The 18527-nt window shown below is 32.6% G+C and overlaps 1 protein-coding gene across 2 annotated transcripts; it reads left to right on the top strand.

Moving 5' to 3' along the window:
- Nucleotides 1-5622: 5622 nt before the first annotated feature.
- Nucleotides 5623-16980, top strand: LOC111030684 (protein phosphatase 1 regulatory subunit 3B-like). 2 transcript variants are annotated; one of them, XM_022310320.1, is made up of 4 exons: nucleotides 5623-6153; nucleotides 7082-10021; nucleotides 12278-13135; nucleotides 15252-16980. In XM_022310320.1, exons 2-3 carry the CDS (start codon nucleotides 9512-9514, stop codon nucleotides 13085-13087), a joined length of 1320 nt encoding a protein of 439 aa, XP_022166012.1. In that variant the 5' UTR covers nucleotides 5623-6153; nucleotides 7082-9511; the 3' UTR covers nucleotides 13088-13135; nucleotides 15252-16980. The 2 variants fall into 2 exon arrangements, with proteins under 2 accessions (XP_022166012.1, XP_022166013.1); XM_022310321.1 differs by having other exon boundaries at nucleotides 9607-10021.
- The last annotated feature ends 1547 nt before the right edge of the window (nucleotides 16981-18527 follow it).

The following is an 18527-nucleotide window of genomic DNA, read 5'->3' on the forward strand; positions in this document are numbered from 1 at the left end:
TGTGAAACGCGAGTTTTATAGGAACTACTACGTGCGTTCCAAATATTACAACAATATTGTACTGAAGTGATGGAACATGGAACACTTTGAAGTAGGTTTACTACCAAAAGTTTACAACCAATGCCATCGGCACATTTGGTTCATTTCCCGAGATCGCATATAATATTGCGGTGATATAATCAAATCTCTTTTCTTATCATTGCGGACAGATGTGCAGTCATAGAGTAAGAATATAGTCTGAAGAGTGCCATTTTTAGACAACAGGCTGTATACAGAGTGAACCGGATCATCGAATAAATGGCTATTAAAATTAGACTAAGGATTTTAAAAGTTTCTTTGTGTAAAAAAAAATAATAATATACTAATAAATATATGGGCAAAAGGTTTTAAGTACCTATACCTATAATAGATGATGTTCAATTAATTACAGCGGAATAACAAAAATCATTTTAGGAGAAATTATTATTCTGCATTAGAACTTCCAATTCAGTCAAACTTCGAACTTGAAATACTTATAAAAAAAACAAGAAAGTATTTTCAATATTTTTAAATTACTTTGAGAACAACGTATAAGAAACCCTGCTTGGCTGTTACCAACGTAGGTACATCGTAAAATGAATGCTTAAAAAGTTGAAAATTTAAAATGTATACAAATAAATCAGAAATATTTGAATTACAATATCAAAAAAAAAAAAATCAAATCGATTTGAGAAATGGTATCTATGCATAATAATACTCCTGTTTTTCGGAATATTTTAATTTTTAGTTTTTGTTAGTTATATTGAAAAGTACTGGTGGTTGTTTTCTATTTTTGACTTTGAAAATGCCAACTACATCAAATTTACTACCTAAAACGTATGCTTCAAAGTTAGAAAAACATTTTTACGTATTTTTGAATCAATTCTTAGCCAAAAATATGATTCCAGACAAACGAAAAATAACAAATAATTGTAAAAATAAAACTCGTTACTCCGATCAGAATCTAAACCATTTCTAAACACTTTGTTAGGTACAGATATACTTTATATATGTATAGTGCCTCAGCACACAAAATAATAAAAGTATATCATGTAGTTATATAGTCCACGAGGAAGTAATTTCTTGTAAAAATCATTAACATTTATACATATTATTATTGTACTCATTTCTCATAAGTTATAATTGAAATTTAATATTTTGCATAAATTTACCCATTTGACTAAAAAACACATTATTTTTAATATATCATTTAATGGTATTTAGGTTCACTAGTCATTTACTTTAATATGCTAGTATATATTATTATATTAAAGAATTTCATATTTCAATATTTGTTATCTGTTGCCACATGAAATCTAAATACATAAAATCAAAATTTTTATTAAAGAGTCTTTTCATAGTGAATTTAGACCATATATTGACTAGAAATTGAAAAAAAAATGCTTAGATCTATACTACGTTTTAAAAGTATAATATTTTTAAAAATATGTTATTTCATTTTTTTTAAAGATTGTCTTCATTTAAATATCACTTTACAATAAAAATGCAAAAATAAGATACGAGTAAGGTAAAATACAAATAATATTATAATATTGTATGAAATATAACCTATATTAGTATTACGATTACGAACAATAATAATTTTGCTATTTATAAGTCAAGTCAATCTCAAAAGATTTATATTCTCATTCTTCGGGCATATGTTTTGGACGACCAGGAGACGGGAGTTATTTATTCAAGTAGTTCAATCATTTGGATACTTACATATTATGTTAATTTATTTCAGTACACATATCTTAACATTCCGAATTGCCTGTGCTATTAATGGATAGTTTCTCCTATACAAATACAAATTATTATAATGAAATCGCATACCAAAGTTTCTTCTCATTGTTGCTTGTTTACGGACTGTTAATTAATTTTAAATAATATAAATAACCATTCAACCCAATCTTCAACTTAATAGGTTCTTAACCGATAGATAATGTGAACAACTCGATATACAAATTATTTAATATATTTTGACATACGTACCTACCTCTTGTTGTTTTAATTGTTTTGTACTTTCGCCTGTGTAAGTATTGACTCTGATATTTAGGCGCTGAATAAAATGAAAATGCAATTATTGGTAATCAATTTCCGTCATAGGTAAACACGTATAAAAATATATTACATAGAATCCAACCAAATTAAGTAGTGGGCATTAAAAAATTCTCGAGATAATAAGTAATAACAACATTAATTTTTTAATTGTTGAAATGTCATTTTTTATTATCTCAATGGCCAACTTTGAATCTCATATATACAAGCATTTTAGTATTATTTTCAATTTGCACGTGATAGATAACCGGTATATTATTCGGGTCGGTATTTAAATTTAATTTGCTTCGAATATAGGTACGCGTAAATAACATCATATAGTCATAGTGTCATACAGAGTATTTTCTTGTCCTACAAAAACACACTATTATTTTGATTAACAATAAGTACACGCGAGAGCCAGAGGTTCCCAAACTTTTCACGGTACGAACAATTTTGGAAAATGTTTAGATAATTTTGCAACCAACAACACTATATTAATAGTTTTTTTTTTGTTTTCATTGTTAATCAATAATAATCGCTTTCTTTGAGATAATTTTGAGCTTGACAGTGTCGTGGTGACCCACAGTCATGTCACTGGTACACTTGTAATCGTCGCGGATAATGAGCAATGATAAAACTAAATTCAACCATCAATGTACAATAAAACAATATACTTAAACGGAAATATATTATGTCATATTTATTTTAATTTATATTTACTCCAATTTATATGTATGACATATTAATACATAATACATTTTCTTGTATGTATAGGTATATAATATTTTTTATAGTAATTTAATGTTAAATATTATTTTATATTATAAAAAAAAATGTTTAGGTATTTCAAAACTCAACGTGACCCCGGTTCGGGAACCGCCTCTATTAAGTATTTTTTTGTCTTTACATATATATTAATCATAAATTGTGTAAAAAACATTAAAGATAAACTAAAAATGTAGTCTTATGTATTCTATGGTTTTGGCATTGGTTTTGGCGCATTCAACTATTTTCATGTTATAGTAAAATGTATATCTAAACCTTCATGAATGTAACATAAATGTTTTTCATAATCAAAAAAATAATTACCTAAATAACGTATAAAGAAAAATATAGATAATATGTAGTAACAAAAAAATTATTTTTTTTACCCAACAAAATGGAATTAATACTGTAAAGCTTTAGATAACAACTTACTTTTTATAGAAAAATAGCTTTCTATTTGTATTCGCTTGACAGTAACTATTATTATTAGTTGTTAACAAGTAATTTTCATTAAATGTTCTATTTTCGTATTTTGTCGGATGTGTCTAACGAACGTGAAGTTGGCCACCCACTTTCGTATCCCTACCTACTCAAAATCTTCATCCATATTTTGCGAAACTTTACTAGTCCACTTTCGGAATTTCCAAGTGAAACCCTTCAAAACGATTTTTTGAATTAAAACTTTCACAATATATTGCAACCCTAAATTTAGGTTAGCTACTTAACTCAAATCTCGCACTATTTGTTGTACGTTCTTCTAATCTAATTTGTCTGGATGTCAGCGTCTCGCGTGACGTCATCCATTTAACCCGGTAATCATCAAAATTGATTTTTTTAACTTAAAAATGTTCAATAAATGATGTAGGTACCTTATCATTTTGTAACCAATGTATGTATATCATTTATATTATGTATTTATAAATACTAGTATCGTTCTGAAGTTGTCGAAATACTAGCAAAAAAAACTATACAATTTAATGTTTGTAATCTATTTATACATAATTTAATATTTTATTTTATTTTTGGTTGTATTAAAATAAAAAATAAAAATTGAATTGTTTCAAGTTCAAGTAGAAATTATTCTAACTATTTTAACTACTTCTATTAACTGTCAATAATTTCAATAATTATTTGTTCAGAAAATACACCATCTTTCTCCAAAGCAGCAATTTGTTTATGAATACGCTTTCTTTCTATCATTATATTCGTGTATTTTTGATATTTAAGGTGTATTGTTGAGAGACATTATGACATGAAAAATAATGTATAAATAAATCTAAGCTAAATGCTTAATTTAAGCTATCACCATTAATTATAAATACTAATGCAACTAACAATTAATAATAATAATAATATTAGCAACGATTGTAATGATTGAAAGTCAATTCTTCTGTGTATACTATGTTTTTAATGAATACTCTATCGTCATAACTCATAAGCTTACCCTTGTTCAAAAATCAGATTTTGATTAACTGTATTAGTGAAGAAAAAAATAGTGCTAGTTTTCTTGGTGAATCACTTTGCATCTATATTCGGTTGAGACTTGTTGAGAAATACATTTTATACATTAAAGATTTTAGTTGTTGTTTGACTTCTAATAATTATTTTACCTATGCGTGTTTTAGGTTTTGTTTGAATTCGAATAATCATTTTGTCACAAGAATGGTGACAGGTTCATAATTGTATTGCCCTAGGTACACTACAGTAATAGTGAAAATAAAAAACAAAGATTTCATTTGCCTTTTGTATACGGGACCCATATTATTTGATTTGAAATAAGAATGTAAACGAGAAGAAAGCAGTTAATTGTTAAGTACTATACTCACGCTCATTACAATATTTTTTTTTCCAAAATGTGTTTTAACACTTTCAAAGGGACTTAGGGTTAACTTAAGGCACCTAATTTGAAAGTGTGAAAAATGTATTTTTTATATTTTTATTACTATGTTTTTTTTAAAAGTTATTTTTTGTGTAATGTGTATAAGTTGAAAAAAGCCTCTGAAAGAAGCAAGAAAATAACTAAGTGCGATCAACTAAATCTGATTGTTCTATCGTATTCAGAACCCATTGGTCAAAAATTATTATCAAAAACCCATACGTACTACCGGTTCTAATAATATCTATAATAGTTTTTAAACACTTTTTTAGAGCTACCACATTTTTAATAAGAATTCTATCATCCCAGGTTTCTTTTTCGTAACTTTAAATGTAAAGAGAGCAAACGTTTTTTTCAAACACTTCTTGCTAACTCGATGTATTAACTTTCAGTTAAAAAAAAAAAAAATTGAAAATATGTATTTTATAGTATAGCTTAGCATTTATACCCAAAAAATAGTTATCACTCAACATTCAGAAATAATTAACTGGAAGTTCTTTAAACTGATTTATTTTACAGCTTGCCAAAGCGCTCATATCATGCATACGGCTATATGTCGACAGCAGGATTTTGACCAAGAAAAATTGCAACCATTACGTCACACATCGATTTCGCGTTGTTGGGAATAATAATAATAATACTAACCGTAATAACAAAATAAAAGTATACAAATTATATAACAGTGCGTGTCACGTGTATTGTTATGCACCTACGGCGGCCAAATCGTCGATAACACGATCCGAAGGTACATCCAAACGGTAAAGGCTGCTGTGATGTACATAATATCATTAATGTAACACTAAAAGGTCCGATCGGAAATTGGCGCCGTTTTGACGTGGCGGGGCTGATGGGTGGGAAGAGTCGGTTGGTCGGTGCCGCCGGTGGAGGTGGTATCGCTGTTATCGGACCTGCTGACCGACGACTGAGGCTATATCTACTACAGCACGTTCAGTCGACGCTTCGTAGCACAACGCAACGCCAGCAAGTTCACAACGACTGTTGAGACTCGCCCGACAAAAAAAATCTGACGACCGTCCGCTATGGTTCGGTTTATCAGTGTCCGATGCATGATAGTTGCATTTCTGTGATTTTTTTTCCCCCTGGATCTCGTTTGAACACGTACAGACCAACATAAAATTATTACTATTAGATTTCGTAACTCACGCAACAGATTTCTGTCGGACAAAACGAATTGTATAGCTTCAATTTGTTTTCGACTTCGAGTTCGCAAACCCATCCACAAACACCAAGAGTTACCACCACGTCGACGTCGACGTCATTTTAATTTTATGAAATATTCCGACGAAAGCAGAAAATCAACAGTAACCTATCTGCGGATATCGTAATTATCATTGCTGTTGCCGTCTGAACTTGCACATCGAAAAATCATTCAAACTGCATTGCAATCAGAAACTCCGCGCGCCAACTGAAGAAACGGAGACCATACAGCAGTGAGTATTATTTTCTGAGGTTTTTTTTTTTCACTGAAATCGTTTGTTACAACACAATCATATTATTACCACCTATATTATACTATACGCTATCGTTTTCGGTTGGAAGTCGCCGCCGCCACTGGCAGTGAGCAGGAATTCCCGCCGTTTCATTAGGCCGAGATTATTTCAGTAAGGGGAAAATAATTTAATTTTAGAAATAAACTTCATGCAATCATGCATAATATCGTTTTTAATCTTCGGCACACCTGTAGGTTGGGTCACACGTCTGTCGTATGTAGGTACGCGACGATGATTATTATACGCGGTTTTATGGCATCGTTGGGTTCGACACGGGCGGCGAATTATAATAAAATAATAATGACAACAATTTTACAGTAATTAAACAATTACGATATATATATTTTTATCGTTTTATTATTAATATTATACTTATTGCCATATCTCATGCGTGCACTCTCCCCGAAACCGCCGAAATACCACACGTAGGCGACTATGAAGTCGATAAACGCGCGTCATCTTTCGACCTTATAATATATTGTCTGGCACTGGTCCGAGTTTATTTTCGGCCGTGATCTTTTGGCGAAGGGCAACATTATATAGGGGGACTTTTTGTTCTGTTTCCCCCCCGGACTCGCAGGCGATATGATTTGTTTAGCGTGAGTGGGAGCCACGAGAGTCGTTTTTGATAATTTTGGCACATTACCCTTATATGTATGTAAGTACGTGACTGGCCAATATTTATAATTTAGGTCGAAAAGTATATATTTTTTTCGTATCTTTGTGTCTCGAGTCGGACACAATGAGAGATAACGGGCCTCTTGTCGTCGTCAACCCACCTCCGTCCTATATTCACATATATAGAGACGTATAATTGTTCAGATATGTATTTTCGTTGTTTTAAATGTTCGTGGTCGGTTTTCAACAGGTCATCTGGTTAGTGGTCACCTGGTATCGGTTATAGTGATAGAGTAGAACGAACAGGCACCATCGGAGATCCACGAACGTTGGTTGCGGACGTGACGGCTCTCCGACTTCTCGAAGCTGACTCCACTCTTAAGAATTAGACAGCAATATTATTGCAATTAATAAAATATATTATAACATTTTCCAGTTCTCTAGTTTTATCTGCAAAGCATCTTCTTCACCCGGTAACCATAATCACTGTTAATGTTGTTTCTATTAATATTGCAAGTACTTACTTTAATTTTGTTTATATCTACGTCATGTCAATATTGCATGTACATTTTAAGGGATGTTTCGTTTGCTTGAACCTCTTATCATATTCCAACTTCTGATGGCTTACAAATATTTTGATGCAAATATTATTTTAATTCCAAACTTAAATCCTTTTGTTTTTACTTTTTGTATGAATTTTTTAAAAATTTACGAATTACATAAAAAAAAACAAGTACAAGTCTGTGATAACATAGAGCTAACTACAAGTATTGATGATGGTATTGTTTAGCACATATATATTTTAACATAACATACTAATGTATATATTCTTAACCTTAGGCCCTTAGAACACGGTCAACATTAATAAGACATTATTTTAAGCATTTTCTACACAATGCTTAACAACAAAAGCGACATTTATTTAATTTAAAAAACATGTTTTAACCATTCGTATAACCTAGTCGAGTACCTTAAGCACAAAAAACCTTCTATTTATTTTAATCATACTTATAATTTAATTATATGAAGCTATAATTATTAACTGTCAGCAAAAAACCTAGGTCATGCATTTTCAGGGATTTTCAAGTGATAATTAATGTGTTTTGAACGCTAGTTTCTTAAACTGACAGATAAAATGTTATCTTTTATATAATGCAGTCAATAGGTATAGGTACTCAATTAGAACCATGTACGTATTATGTATGTATTTGTTTAGTAATAGAAACGTGTCGTCAAATGTATAGGTAATTTTTTTTTTGGAAACAATAGTATAATTAGCCACTTATGTTATTGTAATAAATCATAAAATATTTGAATAATATTCATATTGTAATCTATCCCAGTAAACCTTTCATAAATACCAATAAATCAATAAATATATCATGACATGAGAGTATGATTATTATCATTCACCACAGCATCACTTGTATTAATGCATTAAAGCATGTAGGATGTTAGGTTTATGGAAAAAATCCCAGATATTTGATGCGTTTTTCTGCACAAAAAAAACCAATCAGATAAAAATATATTCACATAAAGCTATCTATGATTTTGGTAGTTATCAGCGTGTTTTATTATACCAACCTCACAAATGTAATTGCTTCGTATTGATAATGATATAGTTTCATATTGACCTTTAAGTCGCGAGTTCGACGAATATTCACTCTGATGTGTGCACAAGAGATACTATTAAATGTTATCATCGAGTTGTTACCTGCTAGGAAAAGGCACTATATTAATAACATTATTATTGTTTTTAGATTAGCTCAACAAATTAAACACAATAAATTCTGATAATTTTTTGCACGGAATTTATTTTTTGTTATTGCTAATTAAAATTAAATACAAGTTTAAATATAGTGCATGGCCACGTTGGTGTGATGGGAACAAAAGTGATTGGACATTTTAATTTCTTATGCATAATAATATTATATTTGCTTATTAGTTATTAGTAATGAATTGTATGATACATAAAAATCATTGGCGTCGATTGGTGTGGCAATGAGTGAATGAGTGATACGTCTGAAATGAGTTACTTCCTTTCGTAATTTATTATTCGCCGAAATATTTCACCGACATTTTGTTTGCTGTTAAAAATTGCTTTTAAGTTTTCGTTCAAATTGGCGATGTCTCTATAATACAATCATTGTTTCCTTTTGAGCTTTTGCACCCATTATTGGGTTGAAAATTTGCACGGAATGTTTGGCCGCGGGGCTTCGCTTGTTCCAATCGGGGAGACTTGTTTTTTGGGTTTTACACTACTGTTGGACGTCATTGAGACGTCATATACACCCAATTATTAAAACTGGTGGTGTCGCTAATTATTGGTATTGCTATCATTTACTGTATTGTGAAAATGTTAATGATTATAAATATATTTTTTTTTTTTGAATTTTCTGTTTGCTAGAATTGCCGGGACTGTATATATAGGTGTAACAAATTAACATTTTAGCGGTTAATTTGCAGCAGTACCTGCCCGCCATCGATGTGTGGCCTCTTTGTGTACTTTAAGGTCTCCGCACACGATACCAAACATATATATTATATACGCGTTGGATAGAGGGTGTTTGTGCTCTCCGAACCTATGTGGTACCCTCGACGGATATGTCACTATAGACCAATATCCTAATACTTGTAAAAATTGTTTTATGCGTGTCGTAATAAATTATAATATTATATTATGTACGATATTATGATGTATTATAATCACGCGTTTTCTGTGCATAAGATCGTCAATAAAATGTGTTCGCCGCTGTTGTTTTTGTTCGCTTATAGGTACCAAAGTCCACGCCGATCGTCCGCCGTCATCACCACTGCAGCCGCCAACATGTTGACCGAGTGTTGCGACGTCATGGTGGCACACAGCCCGCCAATCTACAGCGGCCCGACACAGGATCTGTCCGTGCTCTATCAGAACTGGCTGGTCGTAAACAAGAAGCAACCGTCGCCGTTATCGGTGCGACGGTCGTCGTTCTCGCCGACCAGGTCGGACGACAGACAGCCGATGTTGGCCCACTTGCCGTCATCCAGCAAGCCCCGCAGACCGTGCCTGGTGATCAGGGCCGACTCCGAGGGCAGTATTGGATCGTCGTCTTCGAGTTCGTCTTCGGACGAAAACGAACCGTCGAGTCCGGTCCGGAGGAAAAAGAAAGTCGTTTTCGCCGACGACCGAGGCCTGTCACTGACTCAAGTAAGTGAAACCCACATTCGTTAGACAATATTATAGTTAGGTGTCTATCGTTAGTACGTACCTACCTATATATTATAATATAACATTTACAAATTTTCTCCAAAAACCATTAACCATTCGTGGGTAGCTGCCCGTTTCATTTTTTTCTTGTTGTTTACCTGATCCAGCCGTTTTGATGGAGGATAGTAAATGATTATAATTTATCTTTCGAAAGAATGAAAATATTTCATTAGTTTTTCTATAGTTTATTTTAAACCTTGTTAAAATCAGTTTTTCAAACTTCTCCGTTTTACCGCCAGTATATACTTTTTTTTGTAATTCTTAAACTATATAAGTCTAGTATAAATTGATATCAATTAGGCATTAAAAATAATATTAATTAAAAGTATTTTCGTTTAAGAATTAATAAAATTTATAATTTTTTTTATACTAACAATTGTATTGAAAAAAAAATGGGGAGAAAGGATTTTGGATCGTACCTATATGAGGAATGGTGAATCTTTTTCACGTGCCAAAATTTTGCGGGAAATATCAAATAAACTCTCACAACTTCCGGTATAACTTCCTGTTCCGACACGAATATTGAGTGTCAAAATAATTATATCGTGTGTGTATAATTTTTTTTTTATTAAATGCAATTATACAAGATTAAACAATGAAATAATAACATTTTCACTCGCCCTTAAAATTGGGCCAACTGCAGGCCATCTTTGGCACGTGTGTCATTGGATCACCGTTCTTAGCTTAGGTACTTATAAATAAATACCTAATCATGTCCAAACGAAATTTGAAACTCTAGATTCGCTCTTGCTATATATTAAGGTCTCTATAATTGGTATTTTATTTTGTGACGAGTGTCTTGACTTATAGACTATTATAGTAGTAATAGTAGGAGTTTGCTAACACATAAAATATAATATTTGTTAAATTGGCGTTAAACAAGATTTCTTATCATGGTGACCTTTTTTTCTTATGAATACTCAAGTTAGGTTAGAATTACTTAACCTACAATTTTGTTAAATAGTATAATTTATCATAGTATATGAAATAAAAAAATGCTAATTAGCCAGATGGAAAATTTTTCCAGTTCCCTAAAAGTTTTACTCCGGGCGCCTGTGGTAAGTACATAAGTCGGATATCCATCTTTTAAAAATGATTTACCCGACATCACTCGACGTACGTGTGACCAATTACCTATAATATATTGTTATCATTGTTAGGTATACTTAATACAACGTTACGATTGCGTTGTACGATTGCTATTAAGTTGGAACTTCTCTAGGTTATCGCTCGCCTATCGGTATATTATTTCTGATGCTGCGTGTCGTCGAATACGATGACCCGAAACTCGCGTGTTAGCATAATCAGCGTGATATATATAACCATGTACGAGACGTGATTTTCTTTAAATAGCACGTAATCGTCGTGTCGTTTTATCGAACATAATTATTTTTACTCTACAAAACAATCGTTGGTAATCAGCTAATAGAATAATATATAATATTATATAATATTATTCTCGTTGTTTTACTGGCTCGTGGTGATTAGGGTGTTGAATATAATAGGTAAAATGCATTAAATTACCTCGGTAGACTGTTGTGTTAGTAGGTTAGTGGTTATAGGCACTGTAATATTATAAGTTATAACCAGTGGTTTGTTTGGTTGGAGGGGAGGGAAAAATGATTCAAAACAATATTAAATATATCTATTGTATTATGGTATTATTTTTCGCACACAGTGTTAATATTATTATGTCTCAGGACTCGCGTCCGTCTATATTAAATAAAAATAAATAAATATATTTATAAAAGTATTTATTTGTTATTAGTACAAAGGAATTGTATATTATTAATTATAATGTACAACATAATACGTTATTATGACGTACTTACGTACTTATAAGTACAACATTAAAATTATATTAGCATAAGTTACTCATAAGTTTTATGTCACAACTATATTTAGCGTATAACGGATCCCGGGGGACATTCCACGACAGGGCCCACTGCCCTCTCCCACATTAAACGCATTCGTTTGTTTGGGCAAATAAAACAAATATTAATGAGATAACTCATTTTCATTCGAGTTCGTTCTTATCATTCGGCAATTTCAACATTTAATTTATCATATTATCTACATTGCAAGTATAGGAAACACTTAAAACAGTAATCCGTTTGACCTTAACTCAAAAATTATAAAAACGGACTACATCAACATTGCGGATGACTAATTATAAGTATAATTTTATTTTCGCAGGTGCGATTGATGAACGAACCGTCAAACCAGCCGCCGAAACTGATGACCGTCAGACCGTACCTACCCAAGTTGTCTGCGGCGTCGCCGTCGTCGTCGGTGTCGTCGTTCTATCAAGCAGATTCTGCCGGCTCTGGGCCAACGTCCGTGGTCAAACACCTCCAGCAGCAGCAAACGGGAGCTACGGATCAGCTACTGCAGCAGTGGCACCTCAGGTTCTCGCAGCCGGCTTCCAGCTACGTGGACTTCCGGAAGCGGCTGGACACTGACAACGTGTCGCTGGAGAACGTGATCGTCCGGTCACCGGACAGGCGGATCGTGGGCACGGTCAAAGTGCGCAACCTGTCCTACGACAAGGCCGTGTTCGTCCGGTGCACGCACGACCGGTGGGCCGGTCACGAAGACACGCAGTGCACGTACGTGCAGAACAACGCGATGGTGAACGCGGCCGCGAACGGTTCGTGTTTGACCTCCGGTCCCGCGCCAGGCGTCGCGGCCATCTACGACACGTTCTCGTTCCAACTGCCACTGCCCGTCCACTCTGGGTCCATGGAGTTCGCCGTGTGCTACAAGAGCGCCGAGTTCGAGTGTTGGGACAACAACGACGGACTCAACTATTGCCTGTCCGTGGGCAGCCCGTCCAACGGCGCCCCGCTGCTGTCGCCACCGCAGCAATCCGTCCTGTCACCCGTCTTGGTCGCCGACTTCGATCACCATCCGAAGCAGCCCGTCCACTACTTCGGCGCCCAGTCCAGGCAGAACTCGTGGTCCGGTTGGCGCGATCAGAAAAACGACGCTTCCGCGTACTGGTGAACGAGCCCTCCGCCGCCCGCCGTCCACCAAACTCCGCCTGTCCAAAATGTAAGCTCATATTTTATTATAATTTATTATATCTGTTGTAACAGCTAGGCCTTGCGTTTTTAACACCGTTCGTAAACGATAGGTATTACCTTATCTCATTTTTTAGTTGAATTTTCGTTTTACAAAGTTCTCGAGATATCTTGCGATATTATATCAGTGTTTTTTTTTCCATTTTTTAACCTTCATCGTTCACATGTAATCAATATACGGATTAGGTACTCACTAATGGAGTGCGTTCACTGTTAAAAAATATCACTTCGATTATATTGAAATACGTACAAGGTGGTTCTCTATTTTTTACTTTAAGTAGTATAAAAAATCTAAAGAATTTGAAAATAATATGGTTTTTAAGTATATTTAAGAATACCAGAAATCAGAATTCGAATAAATTCATGATCAAATTAAACTGTGAAGGGTCATGCTTGGTGAATCATCCTGTACATTATATATATGAAAAAAAAAATGTGATATAAATCACTCCGGGTAGTCGAGAGAGGGAGAGAGTATACAACTAACAACTGACACAAGTCTTACCGTTTATTTACTCGAAAACAAATAATATCACATGCATATAGTAAGACAGTCTAAATAGAACATCTATTTTTATTTATAGCATGATGTGAAACGAATAATCGTAAAAATGGCTAGGTTATATACCTATAACGGGTTAATGCTATATTATCCTACTGTGAAAGGCAATAGGTAACAATGCTATCGGAAAGGAGTGTACCTATATGGGTAATTTATATTCTGATAGGGATTGTACGGGCAATTATTTAATTTCGACGTGGCAATTAAAACGATATAATCGTAAGCTCGCTTGTTTTGACATCTGCGCTGCTGCAGTATTTCAAACCCGGGCCAACTTGGAACCAGATTTTCATAACTATTTCATTCGGTTTTTTGGCGCCAAAATGCACACACACCGCGTCATATATGGGCGTGCCGTAGTGACAAAAGAAAAATTTAAAGTCAATTAAAAATAAATCGCTTTATACACACATTGTATAATTGTATATAACTATGACCCAAAAGTTCATGGTTATTGGCCATATCATCTGATATTCGACTATTTAGCAATGCGAATTTGTACATTTCTCACGTTTCAATGATTTCAGTTCCTTTGCTTCTCTGAAGGTTTTAACGAATTGCGATGGTGATTTTGCAGATGATATTGAAAACAACTTAATTATTATCGATAGTTGCATCAGCCAAGATGAGTTAATTATTTGTTTTAATCGATTAATTAGGTAATAGTTCATCGAGACGCTTATTTATCGTCAAAAAGTTACAATCTGTATTTGCCGTTACCTTAGGTAGGTATATTAACGAATGTATAGGCATTAGGCATATAATATTGTGATTAAAAAATTTCATCTAAAATCATCCGAACAATCTATTTGCAGCGTCAGAATTAAATAATAGCTACAATAATAATAATGATATTATGATAATTGATTTTATAATTGGTCCATGCCAAGTGATCAGATTTCTAATAGAGTCAATAGCGATCATTTAAATGTCATGAATATAATATATCATTATATTCTTTCATAAGACATAATATCGACATTGTATCCATTTCACTATATTAATTATAATACTTATTTTTTAATTGACTTTGTGAATCGTTGTGATAAAACGATGCTCGTGGGTACTACTGATTTAAAACCATTTGCAAATAGTATACAGAACCGCTTGTAAATTAGCGATATAATCATATTCGTTTAAGCTTCTTCTAATCGGGTCTCAAAGTTCAAGGAACATAATATTAATGTTAAATGTAATAATATTATATATATTCTCGAGTATACCATTTTTGAAGGTTACCGTTATACCTAGGTACACAGTAGGAATATTGGTATAGGTGTTCATGTTTTAGCTTTTGTGTTCTTATCAATGCATAATGGCCAGTGCACTTTCCGGTAGCGCGCTTCTCGAAGTTCAAATCGACCTTGTCTATCTATTTTTGTCGCGTCCCGTCCATTTGCGTGCGTGTGTAGGTCAAGCTTAGCGAACCATTTTTTACCAGCGCCCACCGACCCGCGTGACATTCTTAAAAATACATAACGTGTTGTATAAATCATGTATATTATTTTGTATTTGTGTTTTGCAGATTGTGGGAAATTTTTTTTTTAATTTCGAAAAAAAAAAACTGCAACAAAACGACAAAGTTGTGCAGTGAGAACTGCAGTTTGTTGCCCACCCAAAAATATCATTATTAGTCGACGTGCATGACCGCGTGTAAATAACCGATTAATGTTAAGAAAAATGAAATGTATACGTTTGTTTTTATACAATTTTTGAATTTTTATATAGGTACTTCTATTTATTGTTTTAGATTAGGCATACTCGAAAAAAATATTTATTCATCATCACATTTTTTTAAAAATAGAATATTACATCAACGAACTGACAAACTTTTTTATTGAAAAAAAATAATATAATAAACAGTTATAAATCAAACACTGTAATCTAGTGGAATCGTTGATTTGATATTTTAACTTTTTTTCCTGTTTTAATGTATTGAAGTATAAAAAAAAGAAATATTAATCTTAAAACTAATTTATTCTTATTATTATTATTATTATTCACATATTATATACATTTTTTTACGTCTTATGAGTTTTACTTGTGTTATATATCATTGTATTTTTTTTGTTTTTTTAATAGAAAGTGATATAATGTGTAAATTAAAGACTAAATGGCCATCTCATATAAGACTGATCTGTACATATATTATAATATTTGTATTTTACTTTTCTTGTTGTCGTGGAACACCCGAAAACGCCTGTTTATTGTTTTGTATAATTATTTATTATTTATTTTTATTACTACTATTTTTATTTTTATTTTACTACCTGCTGCTATTGTGTTCTTTTAAATCATTTATCCACCCACGTTTTAAGCTTAGAATAACTCGACGGAAACGTGTGCGATCCGTGTTCGTGGGACAACCATTCTTCAAATGCACTGTTATATTTTTTGAGATGGCCAAAACCAATATTTTAATTTAAATAATTTAATTGTTTATAGAAAAAAACTCGCGTTTGTTCTTATTTAGTAGAAAATCGTTTAAAAATCGCCTTACCACTACTATTCCGCCCTCGCTCCTTCAACCACTCACTTAATAAATATACAACTTGTAAACACGTGTTATCTATTATGATATTTGTCCATACACTTATATTTTAAAGCGTTTAGTTTTAATTTTTTACTTTATTCATGTTTAAATTAGTAGTATTCGTTACACAGATACAGCCGCGTATCCGTCTCGATTGTATCCGTGTAACCGATACCTAACATAACATCGGCTCATAACGCAGCAGTGCATTATAATATTATAATAAATGTTTTTGAGCCCCGTGTCTCTCAATGTCCCCGAACCACATAAACATTGTAGTTAAAATGAGATCTTGATGTCCAGTAGCTTCGATCGCCTGTAAAATATATCGTCTGCTCATCAAAGTAAAAGAAAAATATTAGTAGAAAAAAAATCTAGTCATTAGCGTAATGCCTTAATGCTCGATTAGAAACGCGTTCCGCCTAGGTCAACGCTAACCATAACATTCTGAGAGGACGCATTGCTGCATTATGTTCCTGTTCTAATCTTTCTAAACCGAAATATTCTATAATATGTATTTATAAACACTTTAGTCTATTTTATATAAAGCTATATTATAATATTATGTGAAAAATCATATTGGTTTAGTTTTAATCGTATTTAACTTAATCCCAAGTTTGTTTACTCTCGAACAATGTTTATGTATTATATTAATTATTATACGTATAGCTGTACAGGTAAATCATATGGTATGCCTTCTAATGATCATTGTAAAATATATCATATTAAATCCATTATTGTGTATAATATTATTTAGTGTTTAGTGTAGAGTAGAGCTCATTAGTTGCTCGAAGACTGTGTAAATATCATATCGTAATATTATCACACAGGTAGTATAGCAAATAACTAACATTATACTCGTATAATATTGTATATTACTGTAAAAAAAATTGCATAATTATTTCTAACTATTGTGATTTATATATTTATTATTACCATCATCATTTTAATATTATTATCTTTATATTATAATTATAATTATTATTATTATTATTATTATTATTATTATTATTATTATTATTATCATCAATTGTTATTAAATATTTATTTTATTTTATTATTTTATTATCAATATCAATGGATATCAATCAATCGATATGCTAATCGATTTATAATTTTATGAACGCCGATTAATGTATACAATATCCATTTTTATTTATTGTACAAAGTGAATTGTAAAAATAAATAGTGTTATTTTTGGATATATTATCATCATTTTTTTTTATGTACTTAATAGTGGAATTTGACCCTTGTACCCCAGGTCGTCAGACCTCAGGCGGGTCTCCTGATGGCTAATACAAAAATATTATAATTTTATTAAAAATTATATTATTATCATTATAACAATCAATAATCATTAAAACTCCGTATATTATATTATAATGATGATTATCATCACCCAGTCGATCGGACCGAACGATGTAGTTCAGTCTCGGGCCGCGTCAATGATGCACTCACACACGCTCACCCACACACAAACATAGAAACTAAATATACACAATGATATTTTAGTGTCCGAATCAATAATAATTGTTGGACTTCGATTGCCGCTGCGATTAATCGTTTTCGGTTTTGGCGGATCGACAAAACTAACATGCATGCACCTACACTATATACGCCCACTCGTGATTTTTCAGAACACTTTATGTGTAACGATAATAATATGCTTTCTAGGTCGACGCACATTATTTGCTTGCAGGGCCAGTCAATGGTATTTAGCAGCAGTTGTAGGTACGCGACGGATGGATATTAAATACAGTCTTCTCCGTTTCGCCACTCGAACACTAATCAATTTTCCAAAATGTCTGTTACCCACATAATATTTTATCGTAGTCACACAAACGCCAAAACGATGAGCGTATTCGCTCCGACAATATATAATACGTTATTATTGACCGACGTACGATTAACGGCCTATAATGATTTATCCGTTTATTGGCTGGATTTATGTACATTATAACAGTAATAATTTATTCGTTTGAATAAAACGGTCAAAAGCCCGATTTGTAATAACAGATGATAAACTTCTGCAGTTGAATCGGACAGGACTCGGTGTCGTACGCAGGAGGAGGGTGACTTGCCGAAGTCCCCATCCCCCCTCACCCATTGTCAATACTATTATTATTTGTTTTGGTTTTAAATTTATTGAGTTTCAACTGCAGTAATCTGGTAATCGAGGACGTGATAATCTTATACGTCTTAACGAATTAGCTATATAGCCAGCATAAATAAAAAAGGAAGAGTCGACAGAAGTTGAAGTGAAAATTG

The sequence above is a fragment of the Myzus persicae genome, unplaced genomic scaffold (assembly GCF_001856785.1).
Source record: "Myzus persicae strain clone G006 unplaced genomic scaffold, MPER_G0061.0, whole genome shotgun sequence".
Lineage (NCBI taxonomy): Eukaryota > Metazoa > Arthropoda > Insecta > Hemiptera > Aphididae > Myzus > Myzus persicae.